The sequence below is a fragment of the Pelodiscus sinensis genome, chromosome 1 (genome assembly GCF_049634645.1).
Source record: "Pelodiscus sinensis isolate JC-2024 chromosome 1, ASM4963464v1, whole genome shotgun sequence".
Lineage (NCBI taxonomy): Eukaryota > Metazoa > Chordata > Testudines > Trionychidae > Pelodiscus > Pelodiscus sinensis.
Window position 1 is genome coordinate 308,608,786 of NC_134711.1, and position 13,775 is coordinate 308,622,560.

General features: G+C 40.7%; 1 protein-coding gene across 6 annotated transcripts in view; it reads left to right on the forward strand.

Moving 5' to 3' along the window:
- The window catches only part of NOX4 (NADPH oxidase 4), a 179,821-nt gene that overhangs the window by 145,478 nt on the left and 20,568 nt on the right, over nt 1-13,775 (forward strand). For all 6 annotated transcript variants that reach the window (XM_075919391.1, XM_006118376.3, XM_075919393.1 and 3 more), the window contains one exon: nt 10,568-10,687. In XM_075919391.1, coding sequence (XP_075775506.1) covers nt 10,568-10,687 — 120 coding nt within the window. The remainder of the gene's footprint in view (nt 1-10,567; nt 10,688-13,775) is intronic.

Sequence of the window (13,775 nt, forward strand, 5' to 3'; positions counted from 1 at the left end):
AACTGCTCAATGTAGTTAAGACCAAAGCAGACTGTGAAGAATTTCAAAAAGATCTCACCAAACTAAGTGACTGGGCAACAAAATGGCAAATGAAATTTAAAGTGGATAAATGTAAAGTAATGCACATTGGAAAAAATAACCCCAAGTATACATATTATATGATGGGGGGCTAATTTAGCTACGACTAATCAGGAAAGAGATCTTGGAGTCATCATGGATAGTTCTCTAAAGATGTCCACTCAGTGTGCAGCGGCAATCGAAAAAGCAAACAGGATGTTAGGAATCATTAAAAAGGGATAGAGAATCATAGAATCATAGGACTGGAAGGGACCTCGAGAGGTCATCGAGTCCAGCCCCCCGCCCTCAAGGCAGGACCAAGCTCCGTCTACACCATCCCTGACAGATGTCTATCTAACCTGTTCTTAAATATCTCCAGAGAGGGAGATTCCACCACCTCCCTTGGCAATTTATTCCAATATTTGACCACCCTGACAGTTAGGAATTTTTTCCTAATGTCCAATCTAAACCTCCCTTGCTGCACTTTAAGCCCATTACTTCTTGTCCTGTCCTCAGAAACCAAGAGGAACAAATTTTCTCCTTCCTCCTTGTGACACCCTTTTAGATATTTGAAAACCGCTATCATGTCCCCCCTTAATCTTCTTTTTTCCAAACTAAACAAGCCCAGTTCATGAAGCCTGGCTTCATAGGTCATGTTCTCTAGACCTTTAATCATTCTTGTCGCTCTTCTCTGTACCCTTTCCAATTTCTCCACATCTTTCTTGAAATGTGGCGCCCAGAACTGGACACAGTACTCCAGCTGAGGCCTAACTAGTGCAGAGTAGAGCGGCAGAATGACTTCACGAGTTTTGCTTACAACACACCTGTTGATACAACCTAGAATCATATTTGCTTTTTTTGCAGCAGCATCACACTGTTGACTCATATTCAACTTGTGGTCCACTATGACCCCTAGATTCCTTTCCACCATGCTCCTTCCTAGACAGTCGCTTCCCATCTTGTATGTATGGAACTGGTTGTTCCTTTCTAAGTGGAGCACTTTGCATTTCTCTTTATTAAACTTCATCCTGTTTACCTCTGACCATTTCTCTAACTTGCTACGGTCATTTTGAATTATGTCCCTATCCTCCAAAGAAGTTGCAACCCCACCCAGTTTGGTATCATCTGCAAACTTAATAAGCGTACTCTCTATCCCAATATCTACATCATTGATGAAGATATTGAACAGTACGGGTCCCAAAACAGACCCTTGCGGAACTCCACTTGTTATCCCTTTCCAGCAGGATTTAGCACCGTTAACAACAACTCTCTGACTACGGTTATCCAGCCAATTATGCACCCACCTTATCGTGGCCCTATCTAAGTTATATTTGCCTAGTTTATCAATAAGAATATCATGCGAGACCGTATCAAATGCCTTACTAAAGTCTAGGTATATGACATCCACCGCTTCTCCCTTATCCACAAGGCTCGTTATCCTATCAAAGAAAGCTATCAGATTAGTTTGGCATGACTTGTTCTTCACAAACCCATGCTGGCTATTCCCTATCACTTTATTACCTTCCAAGTGTTTGCATATGATTTCCTTAATTACCTGCTCCATTATCTTCCCTGGGACAGACGTTAAACTGACCGGTTTGTAGTTTCCTGGGTTGTTCTTATTCTCCTTTTTATAGATGGGCACAATATTTGCCCTTTTCCAGTCTTCTGGAATCTCCCCTGTCTTCCATGATTTTTCAAAGATCATAGCTAAAGGCTCAGATACCTCCTCTATCAGCTCCTTGAGTATCCTGGGATGCATTTCATCAGGACCTGGTGACTTGCTGACATCTAACTTTCCTAAGTGATTTTTAACTTGTTCTTTGTGTATCCTATCTTCTTGCCCTTATATAACTCCATGGTATGCCCACATCTGGAATACTGCATACAGATGTGGTCTTCTCATCTCAAAACAGAAATTCTGGCATTAGAAAAGATTCAGAGAAGGGCAACTAAAATCAGTTTGTAACGGGTCCCGTATGAGGAGAGATTAAAGAGACTGGGACTTTTCAGCTTGGAAAAGAGGAGACTAAGGGGGGATATGATAGAGGTCTATAAAATCATGAGTGGTGTGAACAAAGTGAATAAGGAAAAGTTATTTACTTGTTCCCATAATTGAAGAAGTAGGGGCCACCAAATGAAACTAATGGGCAGCAGGTTTAAAACAGACAAAAGGAAGTTCTTCACACAATGCATTCTCAATCTGTGGAACTCCTTGCCTGAGGAAGTTGTGAAGGCTAGGATTATAACAGGGTTTAAAAGATAACTAGATATATTCATGGAGGTTAAGTCCATAGATGGCTATTAGCCAGTATGGGTAAGGAATGGTGTCCCTAGCTTCTATTTGTCAGAGGGAGGAGATGGATGGCAGGAGAGAGAGCTCTTGATCATTACCTGTTCAGTTCACTCCCTCTGGGACACGTACATTGGCCACTGTCGTCAGACAGGGGTACTCGGTTGGATGGTCCTTTGGTCTGACCCAGTATGGCAGTTCTTATGTTCTTATAATCCAACCTCTTATTTTAAAGCACTCTGCTTTTGCTGATATAAAACTGTGAATTGAAACAAATGAAACCCATCCCAAACCATCTGTGTTGAGAGGAACAGCAGATCCAACACCTCAAAATGCCTGTATGAGGCCTGGGTATTTGTACAGTCATTTGTACACACAGATTGAGTGCAATTTCCTTGTGTGCAGAGAGACAACAAAGTCTGTGTTCCAGTTATGGCCTGCTTGTGCCCCGAGGTCCTGGCAGCTGGAGATAATTTTTTTTACCTTTTGTGTACACAGATTTGTGGTTTTGACAGTGCATTAGATAGACCAACATTTTTGTGTTTTACCTACTGTATCCTACATGGAAATTGTATCCTATAAATGAAGCGGGTATGGTAAGATGGTGTTATTTTAATTTTATTTTCCTTATTCCAGGAAGCCATGCATCATTCTGGGAAGTTTCCCGGGCAGGCTTCTCCTGTATATTGCTTTAAAATCCTACAAGATAACTTCTGAAATGAACAGTTTCCATCTCTATATTGCAGATTAGTATGTGTCTCTCTAAAAAGACGATTCTGTCTGGAAAGAAAAAGATAACAATCTGTATAGTCTAAGGGAAAATATGAAAGGGAAGATTTGCACAGTCGTCAGAAAGGGATCTCATGGAAATGTTTCAAAATAAAATGTTTGCTAGAACTTATACCGAAATAATAATTTGGAATCTTTCTCTGAAAATAAAATATTACGGTAATCGATTCAGTGTGTGTTTTCAGCAATCCTTTTTATTATAACTTAGACATTGTACTAATAAATACCCGAAAAGAAGCAGATTCTGTAATTAGGTGGGGGAAATATCTGAAAGCCATTGCGCATGGTCTTAAAAAACAGTGCTTGATGTTGAAAAGAAATAATTGCTTGGACATTCATATGGAAATTGAGCACAGGCCATTCAATATAAAAACTCCTAATATAAGTTGAATTAAAATACTGGTGCCTTGGAATCTGATATAAAAAAATATAAAGCTAATTGGACCCATTGGATTTCAAAAAGCTGATGTCTAGGTAGTTGATGTTTTCTTTAATGAAAACATCTTCCTTTGCAATGTCAGGAGAACACAAGGGAATTTTCAATTTCACATGCCAGATGTCACCTTTTGTTACACTTTAAATCATGAAAGCAATGCATATTGTAGGTTTGGAAATGTGTCCAAACCAAGACACATGGCTTTTTTATTCAGTTGTTGCTCTTTGTAATGTGAAAAAGATTAAGGATGTTGAAATGCTATCAATAAATACAAGCTTTTGGAGTTTAGGTTTATTATTTGAAATTTAAATAACAATGTAAGTAATACTGCCTTACAAATAAAACTCCCACAAGTTTTGTGCTGTGCTATTGCAAGTATTGAATGCCTCTGTGATAGTAACAAATATGGTTTACTTGGAAGGTAAAATATTGTGAACCTTTATAACTTGAACACACAACAATATAAGCAACATATATATTGGGTCAGATGTTCAAAATGAGACCAGAACAACTGTCCACATACCTTACTGTATGCCTTATTTATGTTCCAGATATACCCAGATTTAATGGTCCAGTTTTGGCCCTTCTGTTTTTTATTACTGTAGTGCTTAGGAGCCCTAGTAATAGCATCTGGCACAATGTAGTATAGGTCTATTTAAAAATGGAACAAAATAATAGTTTCATAGCTTCCAATGTAAGTACAAAGTAGGGATGTTAGTTTGTAAACATTTTCATGATTAACCGATAAGCCATGGTTCATCGGTTAATCCTAATGGTTATACGTGCACATACACACCCCTCACTACCTCTGTATCAGAGGCAGCAAGGAGGTAGGGAGGCTGGAGCCAGTGCCTGTGAGAAGCTTGCTCTGTGCTTCTTCCCCCTCTCTTCCCCCCCCCCCCCCCCGGATCATTTCCTTGGGTGGACTCCTCTCCTCACTCAAGTCACTAGGACTTTTGTCTCTGAGTTATGCAGGGCTAGGATTTCACCCTTGGGGTATGTCTACACAGCAGAGCTGAAGTTGAATTAAGCCGCGCAACTTCAGCTACTGCAATTGCATAACTTAAATCGAAATAGCTTAACTCGGCTTCAGGCTCTGTCTACACAGCAGGAAGTTGAAGGAAGAACATTCTTCCTTCGACATCCCTTACTCTTCATAAAATGAGGGTTACAAGAGTTGGAGTAGGAAGACCTCCAACTTGACATTATTCTGAAATAAAGGCTTGTAGTGTAGTGTTCTTTGTTATTTAGGAACTAGCCAATTAGCTCGTCATAAAACGGGATTTTCAGATCTCTCCTCCACGTCAGTCTTCTCTCCTGAGCCTCTGGTCTCTCTCTCTCCTCCTCCTCCTCCTACTACCTCCCCCCTCCCTCTGCTCTCCTCCATCTCCTGCCTCTCTCTCTGTTTCTCTCTTTCTCTTCTCCTCCCCTTCCTGCCTCTCAATTGGGGGACTGCGGAGCCCAAACGGCCTTTTGGGCTCTGCACTCCCTGTGCTGCATGGTGAGCGCAGAGCCCAAACGGTCGTTTGCACCACTTGCTCCCACGCGGCGGCCTGGCTGAGCAGCGCAGAAGTCAGCCAAGCACCCCGGCAGGAGGCGAAGGGGGGCGGGCGGTGACATTCACGGCCAGGGGGCGGGGCCTGGAGCTGCTGTCATGCTGCACATGGGAACAGCCAGCATTTTGATGTTACAGACTCTCAGACACTATATATATGATAACATCAGTTATTCTGAAATAACGCTGCTGTGTAGATGTACAAAACTTAAATAACATTTCAGTATAAATTCTAATGCTATCTTAATCAGAATACAGGCAGTCCCCGGGTTACATGGATCCAACTTACATCGGATCCCTACTTACAAACGGGGTGAGGCAACCCCACACTAGCTGCTTCCTCCCAGCAGACCAGGGAGACGTGAAGCTAGCGCCCCCCCCCCAGCAGACCAGGGAGACACGGGGCGGCTTTTCTCAGCAGACACCTCCACTTGAGAATAAAGGACTGAGGGAAGTGAGGTGTGGGAGAATAAAACTGAGCTCTGGAGAAATGTTTGGCTAGAGTTTCCCCTACAATATGTACCAGTTCCGACTTACATACAAATTCAACTTAAGAACAAAGCTACAGTCCCTATCTTGTACGTAACCCGGGGACTGCCTGTACTATATGAACTTGTTTATCCACCTTATTGCTTTGTGGTTCCCCTAACTGCTGCATAAAACCTTGAAAAATGGCAAGATCCATCAGTAGTATTTGTATTTGTTTAGTAGAATACTTAAACTTTTATGTACTTAAACTTAAACTTTTTTATGTAGATCGTTCACACTCCAAGTGAATTTGAGGTTTTTTTTTAACTTTTATCTACCTATATATACACCATGCCGTGATTCTTCCTGTAGCATTTTTTTTCCTGTGTATACCCTCTGCTGTGTTTTCAGATGTGCTAAAATATTTGAGAACAGCCCTTAAGAGTGAAAATTAATAAATGTGAGAAATGGTACTTCATTGGAATAGCTTTGCTAGGAGAAGTTAATAAAACTTTATTAAGATTGTAATCTCTTTATACATGTTACATAAATTATATTTTTAAATAAAAACATCTCTAACATTATGCATCTGGGAATAAGCTCGACAAGAAATCAAATCACGTCCCTTTTGCTTAGTTGTCTTAATAGAACATGGTTAGTTTCATTTGCAGTCATGTCAAGGGTAATGCAGAATCTCTCATTACAATTAGATGAGCATTGTGGAGTGTTGACAGGATGTAAAAGATACATAAACCTCTCCATATGCTTGTGAGTTTGAATCATTAGTTCAGTAAAGGGCTTGATCTCTCAGTATGGGTGTTTTTCCATTGTCTTGAATGGAAGCATGGTCCAGCTCTAATTGACCATACATGCAGGACATCAACGTTAGTTTTGTTTTTTCTCCTTTTGGAATTTTCTAATAAAGCCTAAAGTTTATGGCCCTAATTCAGCAAAATAGCACATGTGCATATACTGAAATTTAAGCATATTCTTAAGTGTTTTGTATAATAGGCCTGGAATTCAGCACATGCTTAAAGCATTTTGTTGATTCTGGATCAATTCTGCAAGGCTATGTCTACACTACGGAGTTTTTCTGGGGTACCTCTGGGCAATTTGCCTACCTTTTTCTGAAAAAAACCAGTAGTGTACAAATAGCCCAAGGTGGTGAGCAGCTTCAATTCCCATTGTGGTCACTGGGATTTGAAAGCATTTATTAATTCCTGTAGCTGTTTAGCCCTTTGTAGGATCAGGCCCATAGTCGGTTACTCTTGATTTTAGACTCTCTGCAACAAGCCTGCTGAGTATCTGCAATGTAGTGTGCAGCTATTCTCAGAAAGGATGACACACCCTCATTTTCGGAGTCCAAATTGCCTGATTTTCCTTTGTTTTTTTCAAGATTTTGACCATGACTCTATGGCTGTGTCTACACTGGCATGAATTTCCGGAAATGCTTAAAACGGAATACTATTCCGTTTTCAGTTTTTCCGGAAAAGGAGCGTCTACATTGGCAGGCTGCTTTTCCGGAAAATCCCTTTTTCCGGAAAAGCATCTGTGGCCAATGTAGATGCGCTTTTCCGGAAAAGAGCCCCGATCGCGAAAATGGAAAAGACTACTGGGCTGTCTACATTGGCCCTTTTCCGGAACACTGTTCTGGAATAAGGACTTATGCCCGAGCGGGAGCAGAATAGTTTTTTCCGGAATAGCGGCTGATTTTGTACAGTAGAGCATCGTTGCTTTTCCGGAAATTCAAGGGCCAGTGTAGACAGCTCGCAGCTTATTCCGGAAAAGCAGCTGATTTTCCGGAATAAGTGGCCCAGTGTAGACACAGCCTATATGTTCAAGAAAGAACCAAAAACCTTGTAGTAGGAAGAAAAAGGTCATAAAAATGTAAGGCAAGTTTTTGCTCTTGGCTTGTTTCCCTATCTTGGATGTCATCTTGTTAGATATCACAAGCTAAGTAGAGTCTGTCTAGGTTAATACAAGAGTGAGACATCCAAGGAATGCTTATAGGCTGCAGGATCTGGTCCTGGTGATTCAGTACAGATGTTTTTCTCCCACAATATCCCAGAATTAGACCTCAACTGTCTTAAGATATTACTGTGTTGTTAGAGGTGCCTTTTTACAGATCAGATGTACATCTGAGATGCATTCTATTTGTCATTAAAGCCACTGTGGCAATTTTTGCTAAGGGTAAGTCTACACATTGGAATTCATGTTCAAGCCTAGCTCCCTTCTATCTTTGTATAAATGATGTTAACCCAGAGCTCGGACCCAGGATCTTAGAATCACATGGCAGATTCAAGCCATATTGCTTTGCAGTATGCACAGCTCCACCAGACCCATTGCAAAATCCCATGGGCTGACTTTCATATTTGGTGAACAGTGAACAGCCAAGTTTGGCTGCATCATGAACAAAGGGATAGAGCAGCCACATTTTGATAGCGTGCTAGGAAAGATGGATACGAGTGATTAGCCTTGGGTCCACATAATGTAATGTAGAGGCTAGAGTCATAGGTTGGGATCCAGGGTTAAACACCTGGGGGTTACAAATGAGCATAGTTCAAGCTAGGGATATAGAATCATGGTTAATTGGGGGGTGAAGGGGAGACTGCTCCTGGGTACTGGTTAAGCAGTACCTGGGAAGCATAATCTGTTAAGGGTGATGCTTACTGGATAATGCAGTTAACTGGTTAATGGTTCATATCCTTAGTTCAAGCCCTACATTAATAAAAGCAGGATCTGCTAACACAAGTTCTATTAACCCTGGGTTTGCATTGCTGTCTAGATATATTTTAAAAGTCTCTGGTCTAAATCCCAGTTTGACTAATTATAGTCTGGCTGTATAGGCCCACTGCTATTTCATGTAGATAGCAAATGCTTGTTTACCTTCTCTGTTAAATGTCTTTGTAGTGTTGTAATGGTCCGTTAAGCAACTGCTGTTTTCCACTCGGTATAGATTCGGTAATGTGTGAAGTTATTCATTTATATGGTTGATATATCAATTGGGTACATTTATTAAGTAACTAGAGAACAATGTTCATAAAATATAAAATGTAGAAACTAAGTTCTGTTTTTACAAGATGTAGCACCCAGCCTGTTTGCTTTTTTTGTCAGCCTGAAAATGAAGTTATCTGTCCATAATTCTACCAGTCAGTTTTTGTGCCATGTTCATCACCATGTCATCTTGGGGGCCTGATTCTGACTAGCACTGGGATTTCATAAAGGTGTTTATGAAGTCACATGGTCAATGTAATAGCTCAACACTTTGAAAAAGAAATTGTGCCATGTTATAGAAGGATGAGTTGCTAACTTGAGAAAATTCACCCAGCTACACCTTTGGTTTTTAGCAATGGCAAAACTAATTATGGATGTATAATGAGAGGCATATATAATAGGTATGATATGGCAAATGAAACATAAACATTATAAATAATAAATTGTAGGGTGGAAAGAGAAAGTCTATAATTTTACTGAAAATGAGGAAATTAAAAATGTAATGTGTTTGTGTTTGAGCGCACTAAAATCAATTAACAAATCAAAATAATAGTTTTCATGGTCGCTTTTTATATTGAGTCCATTCATAAATGGTTTCTAAAGGATTAATAAATGATTAATAGTTGCTATAAGCATGTCAGAGTTCTGCATAGTTGTAGTGGTCACATGCACATTGCTAGAAGATATTACAGATCTTTATAACCCACGGTTATAAGATACCTGTTCACTTAGGGGATTTAACAACTGTTTAATCACTTATTAAAATAACTAGGAATTATTGATTAACGCTTTCTCAACTAATTTCGTATTTGACCTCAGTATAAAGTCTGACCAATTTGATGTAGAATATTTGTTCTGGGACAGATATTGTAACCTGTTTTCCTAAACAATTATTGTCTGAATAATATATTTAGCTGAACACACAGATGCTGCCTATATAGGATATTCTGGGACTATAAGGGCTAACAACTCCAGTACCTTTACACTTGAGTGCATCACAGTGGTGTTGTTTTATGTTCACTTTGCACAGGGATAAATAACTACCCAAAGTGTAGTGCAATAGAGAACCAAAGTCTTAGCTCTTTTTTCTGTAAGTCCTTCTATTCTGATACTTCTCTTTGGTTTGGTTCCTCTAATAGGAATCAAAAACTGTATCAGATCCATACAATATTAATAAAAAAGATAACCTTAATTTATGTGACACTGATCCACACATTTTGTAGAGTTGTCTGTAATTTTTCTAATGAAGGAGGGGGGAATTTTCAAAGTTGGCACAGAGAGTTAATTGACATTTTAAAAAATTCCTGAATCCCATTTCAGAAGTGATTGTTGAAGCCTACGTTCCATTGACCTTTAAATAGACTTGGCTTCTTAGCGCTTCAGGGACTTTTGAAAATGGGACTTAGGCTCCTAACTGCATAGGCCCTACATGCTGCTCAAAGATGCCTTTGGGAGCAGGGGAACAGCAGGTCTCCATGTGCTGCCAGAACCTGCAGGCACGGCCCCTTCAGCTCCCATTGGCTGGTTTCTGGCCAGTGGGAGCTGTGAGGATGGTGTTGGGGGCATGGCCAGTGTGCAGAGATACACCCCCTCAAGGGGTGTGAACACAGACACATTTTCCTCAGCAACTGGCCACTGTGGGAGCGTGGCAGGCAGGCAACCTGCCTAAGCGCCTTGCTGGGCTGCCTGCAGCACGTTAGGATCCTGGAAGGTTATGGTAGACCAAATCCAGCACGTGGTCTGTATTTTGCCCATCTCTGCTCTAGAGATTTGGTATTCCTAGATTTTTCATAGGTTCCTTTCTGCATCCTTCACCACATGCATTTCCCAGGGAAGGTTTTCAGCTTCTGAATCACAGAAATAATATTTAACTGAGGCTGTTATTATAGAAGTTTTAAATATATTTCACCATTTTAAATTGCATTATATTGTATTTTAATGTGTTTGTTGAAAAGCATTTCTGCTTTTTCTGCAGGGTGTATGTAGATGGTCCTTTTGGGAGCCCCTCTGAAGAATCCTTGAATTACGAGGTTAGCCTCTGTGTGGCTGGAGGCATTGGAGTAACTCCATTTGCATCAATACTGAACACGCTGCTGTACGTGAGCCCAACCCATTTAAAGCCATTTTCCCAGTAATTTCAGTGTTGCATGTTGTAAATCAGCATATGCGTAATTCGTATTCATGTAACACTTTCCTCCTGTGGAGAGAGGAATGGAGAGGAGGATTGAGGTTTGTAAATGAAAATCCCAAATCCATTCATAGGGCTGTTCATGAATTCTGAAAGTGCAATGCTGAAAAGTACCTTAGATGGCACAGTGCTACCTAGAGGCCTTACACACAGAGCTTCCCATCCAGCCACAAGTGAAAACTGAGTTTAAGCTCTGCCTAGTCCAAAGGGGTGTTGTTTTTTTTTCTACAGTCCTAACCTTTCAATTAGAAAACTCCCACTCTGTGTTAGGGCAGGGACAGGGACAGAAAGAACAAGGGTGCTAAGAGTCAGGACAGAAATGCAATTTCCTCGCATGGAGAAGCTTGAGCAGTACCAGCGTGATTTATATTTGTCTCCAACCAATGCTCTTTGCCTATGTCTTAAAGGAATCAGGTATGCAACTCCCATTGGTTTGAAATGGAACCTGGGCACCTAACTCGCATAAGCCCCTTTGAAAAGCCTAACCTTAATTGCCTCCAATTCCATTCTATATGCTTTGCTCTATTGCCTAGGAGCTCCAGGCATGGATCAATGCCTCCCTGTGTTAAACACGGTTCTCACACACATAGCAAAGACTGTCCTTCCCCAAAGAGCTTACAGATGCAATAAGCTTACCAAGCATTTTATAGTGCACACACATGAAGCACTTGTTCAGAAGTCAGCTGGTAGCTGGAGTGAAATTAAAACCTTTTACAGCCTGATTTTCAGAGAGGCTGAGCTCACTTAGCTCCCATCGGTTTCAATTGGAGTGAAGGGTGCTTAGCGCTTTTGAAAATCAGGCCGTTATTTGGTAACTCCCAGTGCCTTGTGTAGCCCTCAGAGAATTTAACAGATTCCGTACCAGTTTTCATCTCTGACAGTCCATTGTTCATCATGGAGCAAAGAACTGGACTTGATGACCTTTCGAGGTCTTGATCTTTCAAAAAGGAAGTACCGTTTCCTGAAGCACCTTGTGATTTCCACCAAAAGACTGGAGTGCTGATGTCTGTCCTGACCATTTCTCCCATGGTGGATTATCCCTGACAGTGATGAGCAAAAACGTCACATCGTGACTATGGACCAGCAATAGTCAATGAGGTGTCTGCCTCTATCACCATATTATTAGAGCCAGAGAGAGGCTTGCACAGATACTGTCACAGCAGCGTAGTGTCCAATGAATGTTTTCGATATCAGATAAATGGTACTCTTCCAAACACTGCATGCCATAGCCCAGCCTGACAGTGAACCAATCTTGCACTGCAATATTATACAATAGTCCATGGCAAACTGGCATTTGCAGCCCCCAGAACATTTTTATAAAAGAATGAAGTGCAGCCTGCTGGCCGCTCGGAGCACATGGCTGAGTGCTTGCGCAGGGCCAGTTGGGCTTCTCACAATCGGCTGGGCACTCTGCAGTAGGCTCTCCAGCAGGCGCTCACAGCTGGCTGCTGTGCTCATGCTGCCTCAGCACCTCAGGCAGCAACGTCGACTCCAGGACCCAGGTATTAGGTTGGGGGGGTGCTGGGAGAGCCTGGCTCTGGGGAAATGGGAAGGCCTTAGGTTGGGGAGGGGGCTGGCTCTGGGGGAGGAGGGAGGCCTTAGGTTGGGAGGGGACTGTGAGTGCCTGGATCTGGGGCAAGGGAGAGGCATTAGGGTGGGGGGGGGGGGGGGCTGGGAATGCCTGGCTCTGGGGGAGAGAAGAGGGATGTTTTGTTAATCTTTTGTTTTTTATTTATTTATTCCCAAATAAAATAACAAAATTTGTTAATTTCATATCAACAAATGTCAATTTTTTGCGTTGCATGAATAATTATATCTTGATGCAAAATCTCAAATTTACAAAGTACAGTAGACTTCCGATAATCCGGAACCTATGGGACCTAGGTGGTGCAGGATTATCAAATATGCTGGACTATCAGCAGGTACTATAAACTGGTTATATATATATACTGTATACATTATATACTGTATATAAACTGTTCTTAACCCTTTTTATTGTACATGCTGTATACAGTATACTGTAATGTTTTAGTTTTTTTAAGCCTTTTTTACCCTTTTTGCTCAGTTCAGCTGCTGCTGCTGTTACCTTGTGACTCATTTTTTGCCAAAGCTCACTCACTAGGCTCTTGCCATTTTGATGCTGGACTATCAGGAGTGCCGGACTATTGGAGTTTTACTGTATCTGAAATTTTCACAGAAGCCTGTTCTGTTTGATTAACCATGTTCTATACTTGTTTTTATTTCAACAAAACAAGTTATGCATCATATACAAAATTTAAAAGTACCTTCAATTTATATTTAAATTAAAAATCATGTAAAATTAATTTTAAAATTATTTAATATGAGCAAATAACAATTTTACACATCAAATTATTGTAATATTATACAATATACCTATAAATAATCTATAATAATAAATAACTATGACTTTCCAACAAAGTAAATTTTCTTTGGTAGCCTTGTGACCAGTGTTGGTGCCTTCTGCCTTTTTTTTTTTCTTTTTCTCTCAACAAATCGTCAATCATTTTGGGAACCCTAGGCGGCCCTGAAAGCTATCAGTTTTCATTTGTGCGGCCCTCAGTAGGCTTCAAGTTTGACATGCCTGCTATACAATAACAGCCAGTTTTGCTAGTAATATTTGAGGACATCAGCAATACAGAACACTTGTCTATTGGATGGGTTTCCTGTTGTTTTATGTCCCTTCACAGAAATTAGTTAGGGTGAAAATGGTAATTGTTTGTGTGCAAACTCATCGGGATAGGAAGGCGCAAAGCCTTTTTAGTTAAGGACATGCCGCTGTGGAAGATATTGGGGTATCTTTCAGGACTAGGATTCAGTCTCTCTCTTTTTTTTTTCTCCCTTTTGTTTATTTTGATATTGTCTGAGCATTGCAGGGGAGGGGGAGAAGGAGTTCTCAGCTTGGCTCTACTCCACTGAGGTAGCCAATAAATGATGCCTTTTCATTATAAGTCTTTTTCTTTTCTTTTTTTTTTTT